We start from the raw sequence: 14,932 nt of genomic DNA on the forward strand, positions 1-14,932 counted from the left end.
CCCGAAGTTAATTCAAGGTTTTTACACCCAAGAAAACAAAGTGATTCCTTGACTAATATCGAGAGGATCAAGGGGTATCAAAGAGTCTTAGCAGCTTGGGACAGCACAAAGATATACAGTACCATGACTATTATGCACTATGAGACACATTTCTCTGCATAGGACATGACCACTGAGACAGGCTTATATAGCATTAACAATTGGGTCACTGTAAGTCTACACAGGTCTGGATGGCAACCTACCATATGAGTAGTATTGGATTATCAAGTTGGCACAGTATTACAGTCCATACTGTAGCATGAGCAATACAATGGTAGCCTGTGTCTTGATGCAGCCCCAACCTAGAGAGGCTGAAAGTAAGGTTCAAGGTGAAATTACGCCTTTCCATTTGACTCCAGTAGAGATCCAGACTCAGAGATCACATCTATACAATATGTTTCATGAGTGTTGGCCTGAGAAGTGACTCTGTCTTTAAGTAGCTGCCCAGCTCAATTGAGGCTTTGTGTGTATAAATGAATGCATGAGTGTACAGTACAGTATGTGTGTTCATGTGTTTGCGTCTGTGTCCACACAGGGGCCCCCAGGAGAACGAGGAGAGCGGGGAGAGCCAGGGGATGAAGGATATCAGGTAGACAATACCATTAAATCAAACATCAGACATATCAAACAGTCACCACTCAGTGTATGTGTGTGCCCCCCCACTTGATTGTTGTTCACTGCTCTGCTCAGGTTCTGTAAGGGCAGACCACACATGTTGGAGAGGATTACCACATTCTCAGCAATAAAGCTGCAAAAATCTGGTGTTTTTGTCACTTAATGCCTCTCAGGTTCAGGATTATTGGCTCTTAAAAAAATACGCATGCACACATTCAAAGTGCAGGCAAGTTGATATGTGGGTTACTTTAGTTTGAACAGTGTGGTATGTAGCTACTGCATTTTGAACAGGCAAATACAAAAACTACATGATTTAGCTGATGATAACAATGCACATCGTGTCTTTTTATCATACATGTGTTATTCCTGTATTCCTCCCTATATTCTTATTATTAATTCTAATCATAAATTATTAAGAAAACTACCAAGAATGCAGTAGGTCCCAATCCTCCTTTTTTCAAAACTGTATTGTGCCCGACCCGGCTTTGCATAAATTCCCCTAAAGTAGAGTGACTTTTAAAGTGTAATACTTGCATGCTGAATGGCAGTAGATGGACTTGCATTGTACCTCGGACAAATTATGTCATTAAGTACCTATCTCATACTACAGCCAAAACTGCTGTGTGTCAGTTAGTTAACTATTGTAACTGTAGTCCTGCAAATAATCACTTGATAATCCAGCTCCAACCTAGGTTCATAGTCATAATAACGAATAGGTAGTATGGTTTTCATTAAAGTGCAGAATATATTGATCCTATGGAGTCATTAAACTTGGATTAGAAACTATTGTCTATTGTTTTGATGCTGTGGAGGCTGTAGTTGAGCAGATTGTCTTTACGTTATTTGGAAATGGTACTCATGAGAATAGCTTTGGGCATGATATTCTTCCTTTAGTAAAGAAAGGGGGAATGACAGCTACATGTCATATTTCCCAGACATCTCACCACGTATAAACTAGAATCAAAGAGAAAACTATCATTTTATATCAAACTGTGTTTCAGGGTCATGTTGGTACCCCTGGATCTCGTGGAGCTGTTGGACCACAAGGCCCACCGGTAAGTCAGTAATATGCATAACACAGGAGTATATAATAATGGAATTTTTACTTATTTTTGGGTACGTCCATTCAAATCACCATACCAGTGGTTTTGTTGTAAAGCTTCAACTATAAACAGTGATGTTAAAAGATTGAAGTGTTGGAAAGAGTACAATTAGAATTGTGCTCTTTTAGAGCCTTACCAGTAGTGTGGCTCAAAATGTGGATTATGTAAAAAAATATTTCCTAAGGGTGACACAAGAGTTGGGCATAGAGACATTTAAAGAACACTGATAAATTGGGGGATTATGAGCTATTCTTCGTGCCAAGAACATAGTTTGGTCTCATGGAGTGTCCACAATGGACACACTTGGATTAAAAAGCAGCAGTGTAGATAAAGTGTGACTCCATTTATTCCATTGTCAAATTTGCCAATTTTGACATCCACAATAATGCTGTTTTCCTGTAAACGGAGCCGTATTAATGGCATTATTTCCAGGTTTTAATGTAAATCTATCATGGATTCATAAATCATCTTACTATTATTGTTTGTGTTTCTGTGTGTTATTCTTTGTTTAGGGATCACCAGGCCTCCCTGGAGAATCAGGCCCAAAGGGAGAGATAGGAGCTCCGGTGAGTCCATGCAAATCCCCATAGCAGGAAAATTAAACATACATCTATGTACATCGTTTTTCTCATTAATAAAGCAAAGAGCATGATAAATCATTAAATTTGGCAATCTCCTTGCAAATAAGATCAATGGTTTCTACTACCAGGCTGCTTGTTATACTGAATAGGGGTTAAGCTCTTTACAAAGCCAGTACATCTATTAACACTGCTTTGTTCAGCCAATGCCTGCAGGGTTGGGTTTGGTTTGGCTGCTCTTATAAATAACTCTGTGGATGAAGAAAAATCCTTTGGTTTGCCAACCACTGACATTTGTACAAAGCACCATGTTTTTTTACCTGTTACCAGATGATCTGTTAACAGGTCATGTTGTTGATGATTTTATCACATCTATGGTGGAATATACGTAAGTTATGGAGAAATAATTTTCTTAATTACGGAATATTAAAAGCCAAGTTCTAGAAATAGGTTTTGGAATACAGAAAGCGGAGAGTAAATAGTAACAAGGGAAATACAGCAATGTTTCCTGACCACCCTAAATACTTGATCCTACTCATCTAAGATGCCCTGCCGCGCCGGTGACAGACGTGATCGAAGGCATTACGTTTTCAGGTTGTCCTTACGTACCTCTGTCTCTGAGAATGCGTTATCTCATGAATGCTTGAATGAATTTCTCCAAATTTGCCACAAATATCCTCTAAGACTTAAGGCTGAATGCGATTATCAGGAGCTGTAGGGAATTTCATCATATCTGGTACAAACATCCAATGGACTCAAGAACAAACTTATTCAATTTTTGTGGTGAAAGGTCAAGGTCACTGTGACCGTAAACATGTTTTTAGCCATAACCCAAGAATTCATATGATAATTATGACAATTTCACATATGCAAATGATTATTAATAAATTAATATATTGCTTTTGTTCTTCAATCCTTAAATAGTTTGCAAAAACACCCTTAAATTTGTGCAGTTGGCATCAAAGCAGTTATCCTTTGATAAAACAGACTTTCCTGAATCAATAGGTTTTTTGCTTTCTTCCTCAACCTTATCACAGGCCCTCTGATTACATAACTTAATTTCTAATGTGAACAACTTAAAGTATCCTTTAGAAAGTTCCCCATAGTCTTTTTAGTAGTGAAGTATTCACTTTCCAGATTTGAAACAGCTTGTATGTAAGAGTGATGATTATATAACCAATTCAAATAATTCAGCTTGGCTTGAGTTTGAACTGAGTTCTAGCAATGTCGACACATGCAACATATCATCTGTTTGGAAACATCGATAAAAGTCTGCTAGGAAACACAGGAAACTTTTAGGATCTGCTATATTTCTGTTTCAAATGTATGGCTTTTGTAAAGCATCCCTTGAGGGATATCTTTCTAGGACTGACTCACTGTAACAGGGCCTAGTGAGAAAATATAATTTGCTAAAGGATGGTTTCAAAGGAAAGACACATTTTTCTATGTACCGGACAAGTTTATTAAGCTTGTGTTATTTAGCATGATTATATATATACTATAATGTGCTATTATTAAAGTCCTAAAGCAGTGGAGGTTTCCTGTGTTAGTTTTATACCACTCAAACACCTCAATGTGATTTAATCCAATGCTTTTTGATGTGCTAGATTTATCAGTTTACAGTCATGTATATTTCTTTGACAGTCAGAAATAAAGTATAGACACAGTCTTGAACTTGGGTCCTCCATAAGACTCATATTAGACATGGTCTTTAAGATTTCTGCACTTCAATGAGAGGCGAGTGAGATTTATAACCCTGTGTGTTTTTGTGAATGCAGATGTATGTTTTATTAATCATGTGTTCGTTTATCCAGGGCTCAGGAGGAAATAAGGGAGCAAGAGGGCTGAGTGGAGCTCCTGGCATTGAAGTGAGTTTCACTCCACCTCACTCAAATGCATGACTTAGATAGAGAAAGCAGCAGCATTACAATTAGGAGCACTTTCCACTGTGATTGGCTGTTTGTTGAGGATGCAGCTGTGTATAGGAAAACAGCAGAGTACCGTCAGCGTTACCAAAGCATTGCATGTTTACAAATTGGTTACCAGAGAGAGTAGGCAATAAGATCATATAACTTTAAAAAAATGCTTTGCTGCTTTCCATTGTTAGATTACATAATGCCCAGGTGTTTGCTAGAAAATGTCAGCAGCAACAGTATTGTATTTATTTTTAAGTGTTACTTTTAAGTGTCTAAATATTTCAATGCGTAACTTGCAAACTTTATCGATCTGTAATTGGGTGCGGTTTAAAAATTCTGCTGAAGATTTTTTTGCCTGAAGTCTTCAGGAATAGATCTCTTTATTTAGAAATGTCAGAGGAAGAGTTAGAATGTAGAAACCTGGTATGGTGAATTTAGTGACATGGTGCTTGTGAGTAGTGTGTAAATGCCCCTCAGGCTGAGATTGAGATTGAGTGACATTGTCACTGTTCTGGAAATTTTCCAGGGGCCATTTGGTTTACCTGGACCCGTGGGAATGATGGGTTACCCAGGGCTTGATGGTCCCCCAGGACTGACTGGCTTACCAGGAATTCCAGGAAAACGTGGACGACAGGTAATCAATGACAGCACATAATTGTATGTAATTTTAATGTCATACCCATTTTGATTAATTCCAAAGTAAACGGGAACCATGTGTTGTTGTTCATGACTGAGATAACTGAGCTACATGGATGATGATGAGTTCAGTACTGCACTTTAAGAGGACCTTTCCTTCACTATGCTTAACGCTTAATCTCAAAGCAGACTTGTGGTTTGCATTGGAAGAATTTAAGAAGCCAATGCTACCTCCTCATCTTTAACTTATAACGACCTTGCCTTCACTGATTCCTTTTGTCTTTAGCCCCATTCATCTAAAGAAGGAACACAGGAAGTTAAATCTCCACTGCTCTGTGGTTTGACTAAATATACATAGTCCACAATACGTAAAGCTGTGTGAATGTTACCTGTTACATAGGCAAGTAAACTGGCGGTATAAGTTGTCAGCTGAAAACAATCAGCAATCCAAACAGCAGAAGTTAAATACAGCTGCAGACAACTTAATCACCATATAGACCTCACTATCCATTGAGCCATTATGCTAACTATTGCCTAATTGTCCTCTCAGCACAGGGATTGTATTTGACAGCATCTGAATGCCCAAAGAATTTCCTCATCTGCTACTATATGTTGATTAAGACCGAGACACACGGCTGTGTTCGACTAATCAGTAAATGCCTTGTTTGATTTTATTGGCTTCTTCTGGTTGCGACGCAGCGGGTCTTTCAAAATAAGCGTGCGGCCAAAGTGGATTGGGATTTCATGCATGAATGTCTTTGTCCTTTTCAGCCAAGAGTTGAAAAGACACGTCTTCTCTGTCTGGCTTTCATTTACATAATGTTGTTGTGTAAAAGTCTAGTAAGTCTAATTTTGGCTCATGGTGTTTTTCACTTTGACTGAAATGATATGGTGTCTCACTGGCAGAGTGAGTCCCATAACTCTACTGCTCCTCAATACCACAAAATACTGTAAATTTGAAATATATGCTTGTTTCTATTCACAGATAGCTTTTCTTATATGTGACCTGTTTTGAAAAATAGCAGGTTTTCTTAAGCCAGTCTGCTTCAGTAGTCTAGAGCTCTTTGGGTCCTCTTTTACTACAAATACTCAGGCGCTGCCTCAGAAGGAGATGTCCTCCGCTGGCAGGCTAGGAAAAAACTCATAAAGTTTTACCTGCAACTCAGGAGCTAGACAGGTGTAGACAGGTTTTGCTGAAGACTCCAGCTTTTGGCTCAGCCATTTAGAACAAGAAGGATGTAAATATGCATATGATAACATAAGGAAACTCTGATGGTAACGAATCTGTATCAACAAGTCTCGAAGACACTCACTGCTTTTGCTTACAGATAGAGCAGTCAGAATTCCCGAACTGTAAAACCAGTCAGTGTTGTCAAAAAAAGAAATTCAAAAAGTAATTCTGAAATGTCTATTTGCATTTCTGTGCTTGTGTTACATACCATAATTTGTTGCAGAGGAAAAAGCCTTAACATTAAGACTATCATTATGGACATGATGTCATGAAGACATACAAATTATTGATATCATCTAAATCACTCATTTATATTTTAAAACAATCTACCCCATTCCTCAAACTACTCATTTCACATTCAAGTGTCCCTATTTTTTATTTGGCAGTGATGACAATTTAATCCATGTGCTAGATGTAGATATGGATATATATCATTAGCTTACTAGCACCTGGAGATCTGGTTGCATACTTATCCACACAGTGCTCGAGGAACAGAAGCCATGTGCAAGGCGACAACCCACTCACTCACTTCAAATATCGCTCGCTCCCTTCTGCCTCACCACACTGCTCATAGAGCAGCTAACCACTGGGATTTGTGGTGTGAGAAAGCAACTTAGTGACAGGCAGTCAGTATTATGGGTAGGCTTAGGGAGCAAGCTGCCAAAGAATATTATAACAAGGAGAGGCCAGCAGACTTTACTGTGGGACTGTGGTTCACAGCTGTGAAAAACAATGAATTTGTTAAATGTGTTTGGATATATCGAAATATTACATATAATGTTTTTTTGGCCTATGTTCGACATAGCCGGTCATTGACTGTTGAAAAAATGTCCCTGTTGGTGCATTCAAGGACGCTGCGACTTTAGAAGTATAGGTGTCAGCTGTTTAAGAGCAAACTTTAAATGGAATTTGTGTTTTTTTGTTAACCAATATTATGAGTCTTCCTGAGTCTTTAACCTCCAATGAATTATTAGGGAATCATGTGAAGTTTTTTTTCATTATGGAGAAATGTTTTGATGAGTGGGGAGCTGATTTGTTTGTGTCTTTTGTAAGGAAGCTCACACAAACTGCAGATGGCTTCATGCTATTTCACTGCTGCAATGTTCAAAGAAATGTTGCCATGCATCATGGCAAAACAAAACTTACTTCATTGTTTTTATTTGACACTGGCAACATTTTTTCAGGGTCAGAGAAGCTCGGTTGGACAGGAGGGTTTTGCTGGACGTCCAGGTCCCCGGGGAGAGACTGGACTTCCTGGACAACCTGGAGAAATAGGACCGCCTGGTCAGAAGGTGAAAATTATAATAATGAATATTGACGTAACTTATTAATAATTGTAGCAGGGTGGCTTGACAGAACAAAAAAGTCTCTGGTGAAGAAACATTTTCCTAAGTTGGACAAGCTTTTTTTAATTCTTGACCTTTGTTGGATTAGGGAGACCTGGGACTTCCAGGGGACAGGGGAGCCTCGGGAATCAAAGGCTTGGAGGGAGCTGCAGGTGACCAGGGCAGGAAAGGTGACCTTGGACCCAAAGGACAACCAGTAAGTATATAGTGGCATTTGTTATTTAAAAAAAAAAATCCATCCTAAAGTTGGATTAGTTTATTTCAATACCCTGAAATAATTGTGTAATAATAATAGTGTATTAGATATTGTGGTAGGTTAATTTTTAGGTATATTGTCACATGTTTTAGGTTGTCTGTCAGTAGCATTAACAAATACAGTATTAACTAAACTTTTGAAAGAAAAAGTAGAAATGAGCTATTCACACAAAAAACGTGTTATTCCAACATGTTTTATAAGACAAGATGTAAAGGAAATGTCCTCCTTTTGAGGTGAATATTTTATTTAAAACCTACTCTACTCTGTTCTTCTACTCAACCCCTGATGTTTATTTGCAACTTCTCGATTCAGACATTCATACCTTTTACTTTAATGGTCAGTAAATGTTCTTTCACACATAAAGTATCTTCTTGAATTGTTTAAGTTATGAAAGTTTAGGTTACTCAATGCTCGGTTTAAATTGACACCCCCCTTGGGTTTTATGAGCTTATATACATTCTTTAATACCTCTCTAAATATAGCTTCAGGGGATTAGGTAGACAATCTGTATGCCTGACACTTTTCCACCCTGAGTGGAGTAACAAATTATCTGGGCGAGACCAGGAATGGAAACATTCCTCCTGGTGAGGCCAAGTTATGTAAGATCCTCACCCTCCAGAGACCTGAAAAAGAGGTGCTCCACTTTACTTATGTAACTCCTCAAAGACGAAGAAAAAAGAAACAACATTCAATCCCTCGCGCTCCTCTCCTTCCACTATATTTCCTCATTGATGCTTGTGAAACAGAGAGCAGACTCAGGCCCTTGGGTCAGATCCATTTACACTTTTCAGTCCATAGAGTTTCTCGGTCAAAGTCATTGGCCCGAGAGTGGAGCTGTCTAGAGGATGTGGACGTCTGGCTGTACAAACATAGTGTCTGCCACTCTAGACAACAGACAGTGCTCAGACACAGTATAGGGCACAGACACAAAGCCCCACAGTTTCTAGGAGGGTGTGTGTATATGGGCCGGGGCCGCTGTAGATCCAGACATAAAGCCTTGTGTGTTCTCTTGGTCTTTTGCAATGGACAAGGACATTTTTAAAAGGCACTTATTAAAGGGTATGAAAAATCACACACACACACACACAAATACACACCCTATACACACACATTGTGCTTATGATATGATGTGTTTGTCAAATGCACACTTAATATTACCAAAGCTCCTCTGTTGCTATAATGTGATTTTCTTTTTCTGCCTGCAGGGGGAACCTGGAGAACTTGGAATGGTTGGTTTACAGGGCTTTCCAGGGCCAATGGTAAGAGACTAAGAGAGAGTAGCCAACCAAGAGTTAGACTGTAAAAGATGATAAAACAGAACAGAGAGAAATAACTTAGAATAAAAAAAAAAGTATTTGTTCATATTGTCCCTGTATAATGACACGGAATACCTAAACCTCTTTTTCCTTCAAACAGGGGCCGAATGGTGATTGGGGATTGAGAGGCTTCCCTGGCCCGAAAGGCCCAATGGGCACCATGGTAAGTTTAACAGAAAAATAAACAATAAGCACAACAAAGTGCATTCTGTACTGCAGGGATTCAAACCCCATAAGTGGATAATATTAAAAGGAAAACTAGATTCTGAAATACTCATGCAGATCTCTTCAACTCCACTGTAGAGTACGTAAACGTACTGTTGTAATCTCTTGTGACACCCTGTAGTCTTGTGTGATAAACTGTAACCACCGTTTTAGGAGTCTTACGGTTGAGAAAGTGTAAATTAGGTCAGACTTGTTTTTTCATCCTCAACCCTGCTGTTTGTTTCAGGGATTCACTGGACCTGTAGGCCCTGAAGGAATGATCGGCCCAATGGGAAAACCTGTAGGTTTCTGTGTGTGTGTGTTTGTGTGTAATGAGAGTTGTATATCAACAAGGCAATCACAATACAATGATCTTTTGATAAAACCAGTATATAAACTGACCATATGCTAATTCAAGTTTATATAGAATACAGAGAGGGAAACAATATTGTATATCTTTTCCACAGGGGCCAAGGGGTCTGAGGGGAAGCAGTGGCGAAATGGTAAGATCTGATTCAAACGAGCGACCAAAACTTAAAAGACTGACTGATTATGTGATCATGATTTATATTACGTATGATTACATGCTGATATATCGAGTGATGATATCATATTTACTGAAAACCCAGACTTGAAAATTCCTAACTGAGAAAGCACAGCTGGGCCAGTTATCATGGCGCTACCGCAAAGCAGATTGTGAGTCTAAACAAAAGACCTACTATTGATGACCAAGACTGTGTTTAAGTCAGTGTTCAGTGGTAGTTTATATGACTGTCCTTAAGCGACAGCAGGTCGGTATGGCTGATTCATAGTGCAAGTAGCTCATTTCAGTGTCTCGCTGTGGGGCTTTTCAGTGTTCTCAGACCCTCTTGTGTAAACACTGTTGAGGAAATGCCTTGTCAAAATATTAGCATGGCAAACCACAGTGCACTCTGCATATTTAATATAACCCTGCTCCACTCTCTGTAATACTCTGTGATTTGCACTACCACACACAGACTGTGTACACAATGGCCCCTTCATTCAAGCCCTTTCTCAAATACTGATGATGTCAAATGAGTGCATACCTTCACATACATTGACATGAACTACCTGAAACCACCTGAGTCCACCTGCCCCAGTAAGCTTCTACAGAACGTTCAGCCAGAGAGGGCAATAGGTAACCACTGTAGTTATGTGTTGCAAAATACACAATCCACTTCCTACCGCTATTCCTAACAGCATTGCGAGTCCCACACTGCTCACTGTGATGTAGAATGCATGTAGGGTGTAAGAGTTTTCCCATGGGCTGCTACATTGTGAGGTCGCCAGATTAGGACAAACAGAATACATTATTAATACATCATTTTAGCCAGTCTAACAATGATATTCTTTCTCACACTTTCAGGGGCCTCAAGGACCACAGGGAAGTCCAGGACCTAGCGTAAGTGTTGACATCACTATCACATATTAGCTGAAAGTAAACATACTCTTTTTGTAATAATAATAATTTCAAATTATTAAGCATAGTGAATAAGCTTGTCAGTGCAGGGAGACTTTTTATTTTATTTTGGGCCTAATTGTAATGAAACAAAATGGAAACGGTGCAATATGTGATTACTGGTGGCTTTCTTTATGTGATTTCAAATTATTTATTTTAAATATACACTATGAAATATAAAAACTAAATGACTACTCTATTCCAAATATATTTGGTCAGTTCAGACAGGGAAGTTCTCTAGTTGCACCGTCAAAAATCTCCCAATAATTCATCCCACATGGTTTATCAGACAGTGAACTGACTGCAACCACAATGGGCTCATTTATCACTGTGTTACTCATTTTATCTTCTTCTCTCTTCCTACCTTAGGGACCTCCTGGTGCTCCAGGTCCAACAGTAAGTGCCTCATGTCAATCAAGTAGACAGGTAACCATACAGCTAGAAGGCAGGAGACATGTTTTGAGTGACATGCAAAAGACTTACAAAAGAAAGGTTTGGACCATAAAGTTGCAGGGAAAATTTCCCAGCTCTTGGCTAATTAATTAAAAATATATATATATGTATGTAATTTACATTTCACTGAACCCTGAAATCTCATTCTGTCTGGAAATGAACCCTGTTACATCTCTCTTTGTTCCTGAAACCCAATCTTTGTGACTGACAGAACAGCAAAGCCAGGATGGGCAAACATTTCTTGTTTGTGTTTTTGCTAAACTATAAATGAGCCAATAAATCCATGTTAGGAATAAGACGACCAAAAGACCACGTTTGTTCAGTAGCATTGGCACGGGAGATCAATGATAGAACAACACAGTTTTCTGGCCCTGTAATAGAAACCTTCTGCACATAGCTATATGTCATAACTTGTGGAGTTATAGCTTTCTGCTATCCCAATGACCTTTTCCTGTTTGAACAGTTCCAAGAAACCAGAAAAGCAACTCTATCAGATCCCTTTTTTGTTTACACACATAGCATCATAACTGTAGTGTTTATGCTGAGTGGAATGTGTTATTCTTCCTCCCACTGAATCAAGGAATGTCAGGGTTTATTGATGCAAGACTTATTTCACCGCTTTTCTCGGGTATTTCTCGGGTATTTCTCGGGTAGATGTTTAATGAAACTTCCATGTTTTCTATAACCAATAAAAAAAGCCTACGGATTAAAATTTTACAGTTGAATAATGAACTGGGCGCTGAAAGTGTTATGTTTTGATTAAACTGAATATGTTGATTTTGAATCTACAGAGGCAGATTTATGTTGACTCAGCAGTCTACGGTCTATCTGACTCTAATGCTGCCCTCAGGACAGAGGTAAGGCACTAATACACTGAGTCAGTGGTTTAAACCTCTAATGCAACGTTCTTCAAAATTCCTGTTTTGCACTTTTTGTTAGAATTGTAACTCTAATGAAGGCACTTAATATATCAGTTTAGAGTTTGACAGTGCTGTCTTTCTCGTTCTTAACCAGAGTTTCCAGAACACAGAGATGAGCCTGCCAGACCAGAACACGGAGATACTAAAGACTCTACGTTACCTAAGCAGTGTGATTGATAGCATCAAAAAGCCTCTGGGCACAAGGGAGAACCCGGCTCGTGTCTGTAAAGATCTGCTTGACTGTCATCACAAGCTCAGAGATGGTGAGAGTCTAATCTGCCTGATACTGAAAGGATGCAGGAATTTAGGCATATGAAGATGTTTGGATATGCCTTAATACAATGTTCCCCTCCATGTCTCTCTGTCCCTGTCCTGCCTTTGTATTGGGAACTTTCAGGTTGGTTCTGGATTGATCCAAACTTGGGCTGTACTTCTGATGCTTTCAAGGTCTTCTGCAACTTTACAGCAGGAGGGCAAACCTGTTTACACCCAGTGGCCTCTAATAAGGTAATATTGCCTCTAAAAGTGTTAAAAAGATGAACAAATCAACATAGCAAGGTGCTTGTTGAAATAAGGGTTTTTTGTTTTCTTTATTAAAGTATAAATATAGATAAACGGAAATAGGGGTATGTCATATTTTGAATGGTGGGGACAAGTATGTGCTCTGTCAATCATGTCACCATCCATGTCACTTGATTGCTAGAACTTGTCCAAATTATTTTACACAACAAAAGAGCACTAATTTATAGCCTAACTGCAACCATACTCTGTTTTGTCTTTTGCTTTGAGCTTTTAGGAGGCGGTATCACGTCTTTTTAAACATTTGAATTGTTAGTCTTTATCCTAACATCATGTCAAACTGATCCTGCTTCCCGTCACAGATGGTGTTTGATGTGGGGAAAGTCCAAATGAAGTTTCTCCACTTACTGAGTACCGAGGCCAGTCACAGCATCACACTCAACTGCCTAAATGATCCTCCATACGGCACCACAGATAGCTTCAGCGCCAACGGATCCCTACCGCAAGAGAACACCACACTTCGGTTTCGTGGCTGGAACAAACAGATGTTTGAGAAAAACACACTACTTGAACCACATGTGCTACAAGACGAGTGCAAGGTAATCAGCAGAACAGATAACTTATTCAGCAATACCTTTCCAAGCATAGTCTGGAATATTTATGAAACAAATTTCATCAATTTGGAACATTAATCTCTTGTTTCTTTTTTTCTCTTCTCCACCCGTTCTCTTTCAGATCCAAGATGGCAGCTGGCACCAGTCACGTTACTTCTTCCATACTCAGGACAGTCGTCAGCTACCTATTGTAGACATACAGGAGTTTCCCACATCACAGTCCAATAATCAGCGTCATATAGAAATCAGTCCGGTCTGCTTCCTCTGACACCAACATCACCATCCTGTAACCGATTTACATGAACTACTTAAATGCAAGGATGTTACAATAAATGGCTGCCTACCAAAGAGCGAGTGTCTGTGAGAGAGTGTTGCCTTTGTTGGAAACCATTAATGACACCTGTCAGAGCATCAACTGCCCCATGTCCAATCAAAGGCAGAACTGCATGGAAGAACTCAGTCCATGTGGAAAATCCAGGCCAAGAAGGCCAAAGGATAAGAGTGTATACCAATATTTATCTAAAATTGTATAAAGTTTGTTTTGTTAATAATTTTTAGTCAAATTGAGCTTAGGTTGGCTGCATATGGACCCATATCACTCCCTGATCACAGGGTAGGGTGTCAGTAAGCAGCAGACTACCCAAACCCCAAAAACTCACACCTCCTTCTCACCCCTCACTCCCAAACACACCCAGACTATCCTAAGCAGAGTGTGCCAGGCATCTACATAGGAGCATTGTCCAACTCAAGGTTTTTATGAGTGCAATAGCATACGGATAATGTGTGACTGCGTTAAATATTTCAATTTCCGATCAAAGGATGTATTTGACATTGTTTTCATGATATTTTTGTCTTCGGTCCCGCCCAGTCGGACCTGTACATCTTGACAGATGGTGCTCTACCTCTACCGGCTCATTTGCTTTCTAGAATAGTTGCTAATGTCAAGTTGTTTTTTTTTGCCTTTGTGTTGTATGTACCGGTTACATCAAGAGTTTGTTATGTTGTCCAAGTACTTATGTTCATTTGGTCATTTCTAATTTATGAACCATTTTTTGATACACTACACATTTGTTTAGCTTTTCCTTTGATGTGGTAGGTTGTTCAGGGGAAACCTATCATTGGTGCTGCAACCAAAAATGAGTCATCCTTGAGTTTTTACGTTTCCTGTGTATATATTGACAGCATACTGTATGTTTATTTATATCCTTTTTCGTTTTTTGTTCACATTACTGAAACACAGTAAGTTATACTCTCAGAGAACTATTTGGTCAACCACAACTCAGTCTAAAGAAGTATTTATGTTAAAAGGTGTGTTTGTGTGTTCACACCTGGGACTGTATGTCTATCATACTGTTATTTTAGTAAATTCAGTGGTGGTTAGGTGGACTGGCAGCTACACGATGCCAGAGTCAGAATACACAGAAAACACAGTCATATTCTTAAGTTATGTTACCTTGAACAAAGTGTATATTATATAAGTCTGTGCAGGATAAATGTGGATTTAAATGTGTAAATAATATTAAATACGTTGACAAACAAATAAATGGAGCATTTTATCCACAAATGTGTCTGTACTTTTTCAATATGGTCATACATTGCCAAAGTCATACAATCTGTTGGGATCAAATTACTGTTGAATGCCAACTATATGATTACATATATAATGTTTCCAAATCTATTTTAGATCAGTGGTGGCCATAAGGTAA

At 38.9% G+C, this 14,932-nt stretch overlaps 1 protein-coding gene across 1 annotated transcript in view; it reads left to right on the plus strand.

Moving 5' to 3' along the window:
• The window catches only part of LOC129094605 (collagen alpha-1(XXIV) chain), an 85,407-nt gene extending 70,662 nt beyond the window's left edge, over nucleotides 1-14,745 (plus strand). The window contains exons 43-60 of the mRNA XM_054602847.1: nucleotides 575-628; nucleotides 1,656-1,709; nucleotides 2,270-2,323; nucleotides 4,150-4,203; nucleotides 4,778-4,885; nucleotides 7,303-7,410; nucleotides 7,553-7,660; nucleotides 8,926-8,979; nucleotides 9,137-9,199; nucleotides 9,488-9,541; nucleotides 9,708-9,743; nucleotides 10,628-10,663; nucleotides 11,090-11,116; nucleotides 11,965-12,030; nucleotides 12,188-12,356; nucleotides 12,491-12,600; nucleotides 12,975-13,211; nucleotides 13,348-14,745. Coding sequence (XP_054458822.1) covers nucleotides 575-628; nucleotides 1,656-1,709; nucleotides 2,270-2,323; nucleotides 4,150-4,203; nucleotides 4,778-4,885; nucleotides 7,303-7,410; nucleotides 7,553-7,660; nucleotides 8,926-8,979; nucleotides 9,137-9,199; nucleotides 9,488-9,541; nucleotides 9,708-9,743; nucleotides 10,628-10,663; nucleotides 11,090-11,116; nucleotides 11,965-12,030; nucleotides 12,188-12,356; nucleotides 12,491-12,600; nucleotides 12,975-13,211; nucleotides 13,348-13,494 — 1,539 coding nt within the window. The 3' untranslated portion in view covers nucleotides 13,495-14,745. The remainder of the gene's footprint in view (nucleotides 1-574; nucleotides 629-1,655; nucleotides 1,710-2,269; nucleotides 2,324-4,149; nucleotides 4,204-4,777; nucleotides 4,886-7,302; nucleotides 7,411-7,552; nucleotides 7,661-8,925; nucleotides 8,980-9,136; nucleotides 9,200-9,487; nucleotides 9,542-9,707; nucleotides 9,744-10,627; nucleotides 10,664-11,089; nucleotides 11,117-11,964; nucleotides 12,031-12,187; nucleotides 12,357-12,490; nucleotides 12,601-12,974; nucleotides 13,212-13,347) is intronic.
• Nucleotides 14,746-14,932: the final 187 nt, after the last annotated feature.

This window comes from Anoplopoma fimbria, chromosome 8, assembly GCF_027596085.1.
Source record: "Anoplopoma fimbria isolate UVic2021 breed Golden Eagle Sablefish chromosome 8, Afim_UVic_2022, whole genome shotgun sequence".
NCBI lineage: Eukaryota > Metazoa > Chordata > Actinopteri > Perciformes > Anoplopomatidae > Anoplopoma > Anoplopoma fimbria.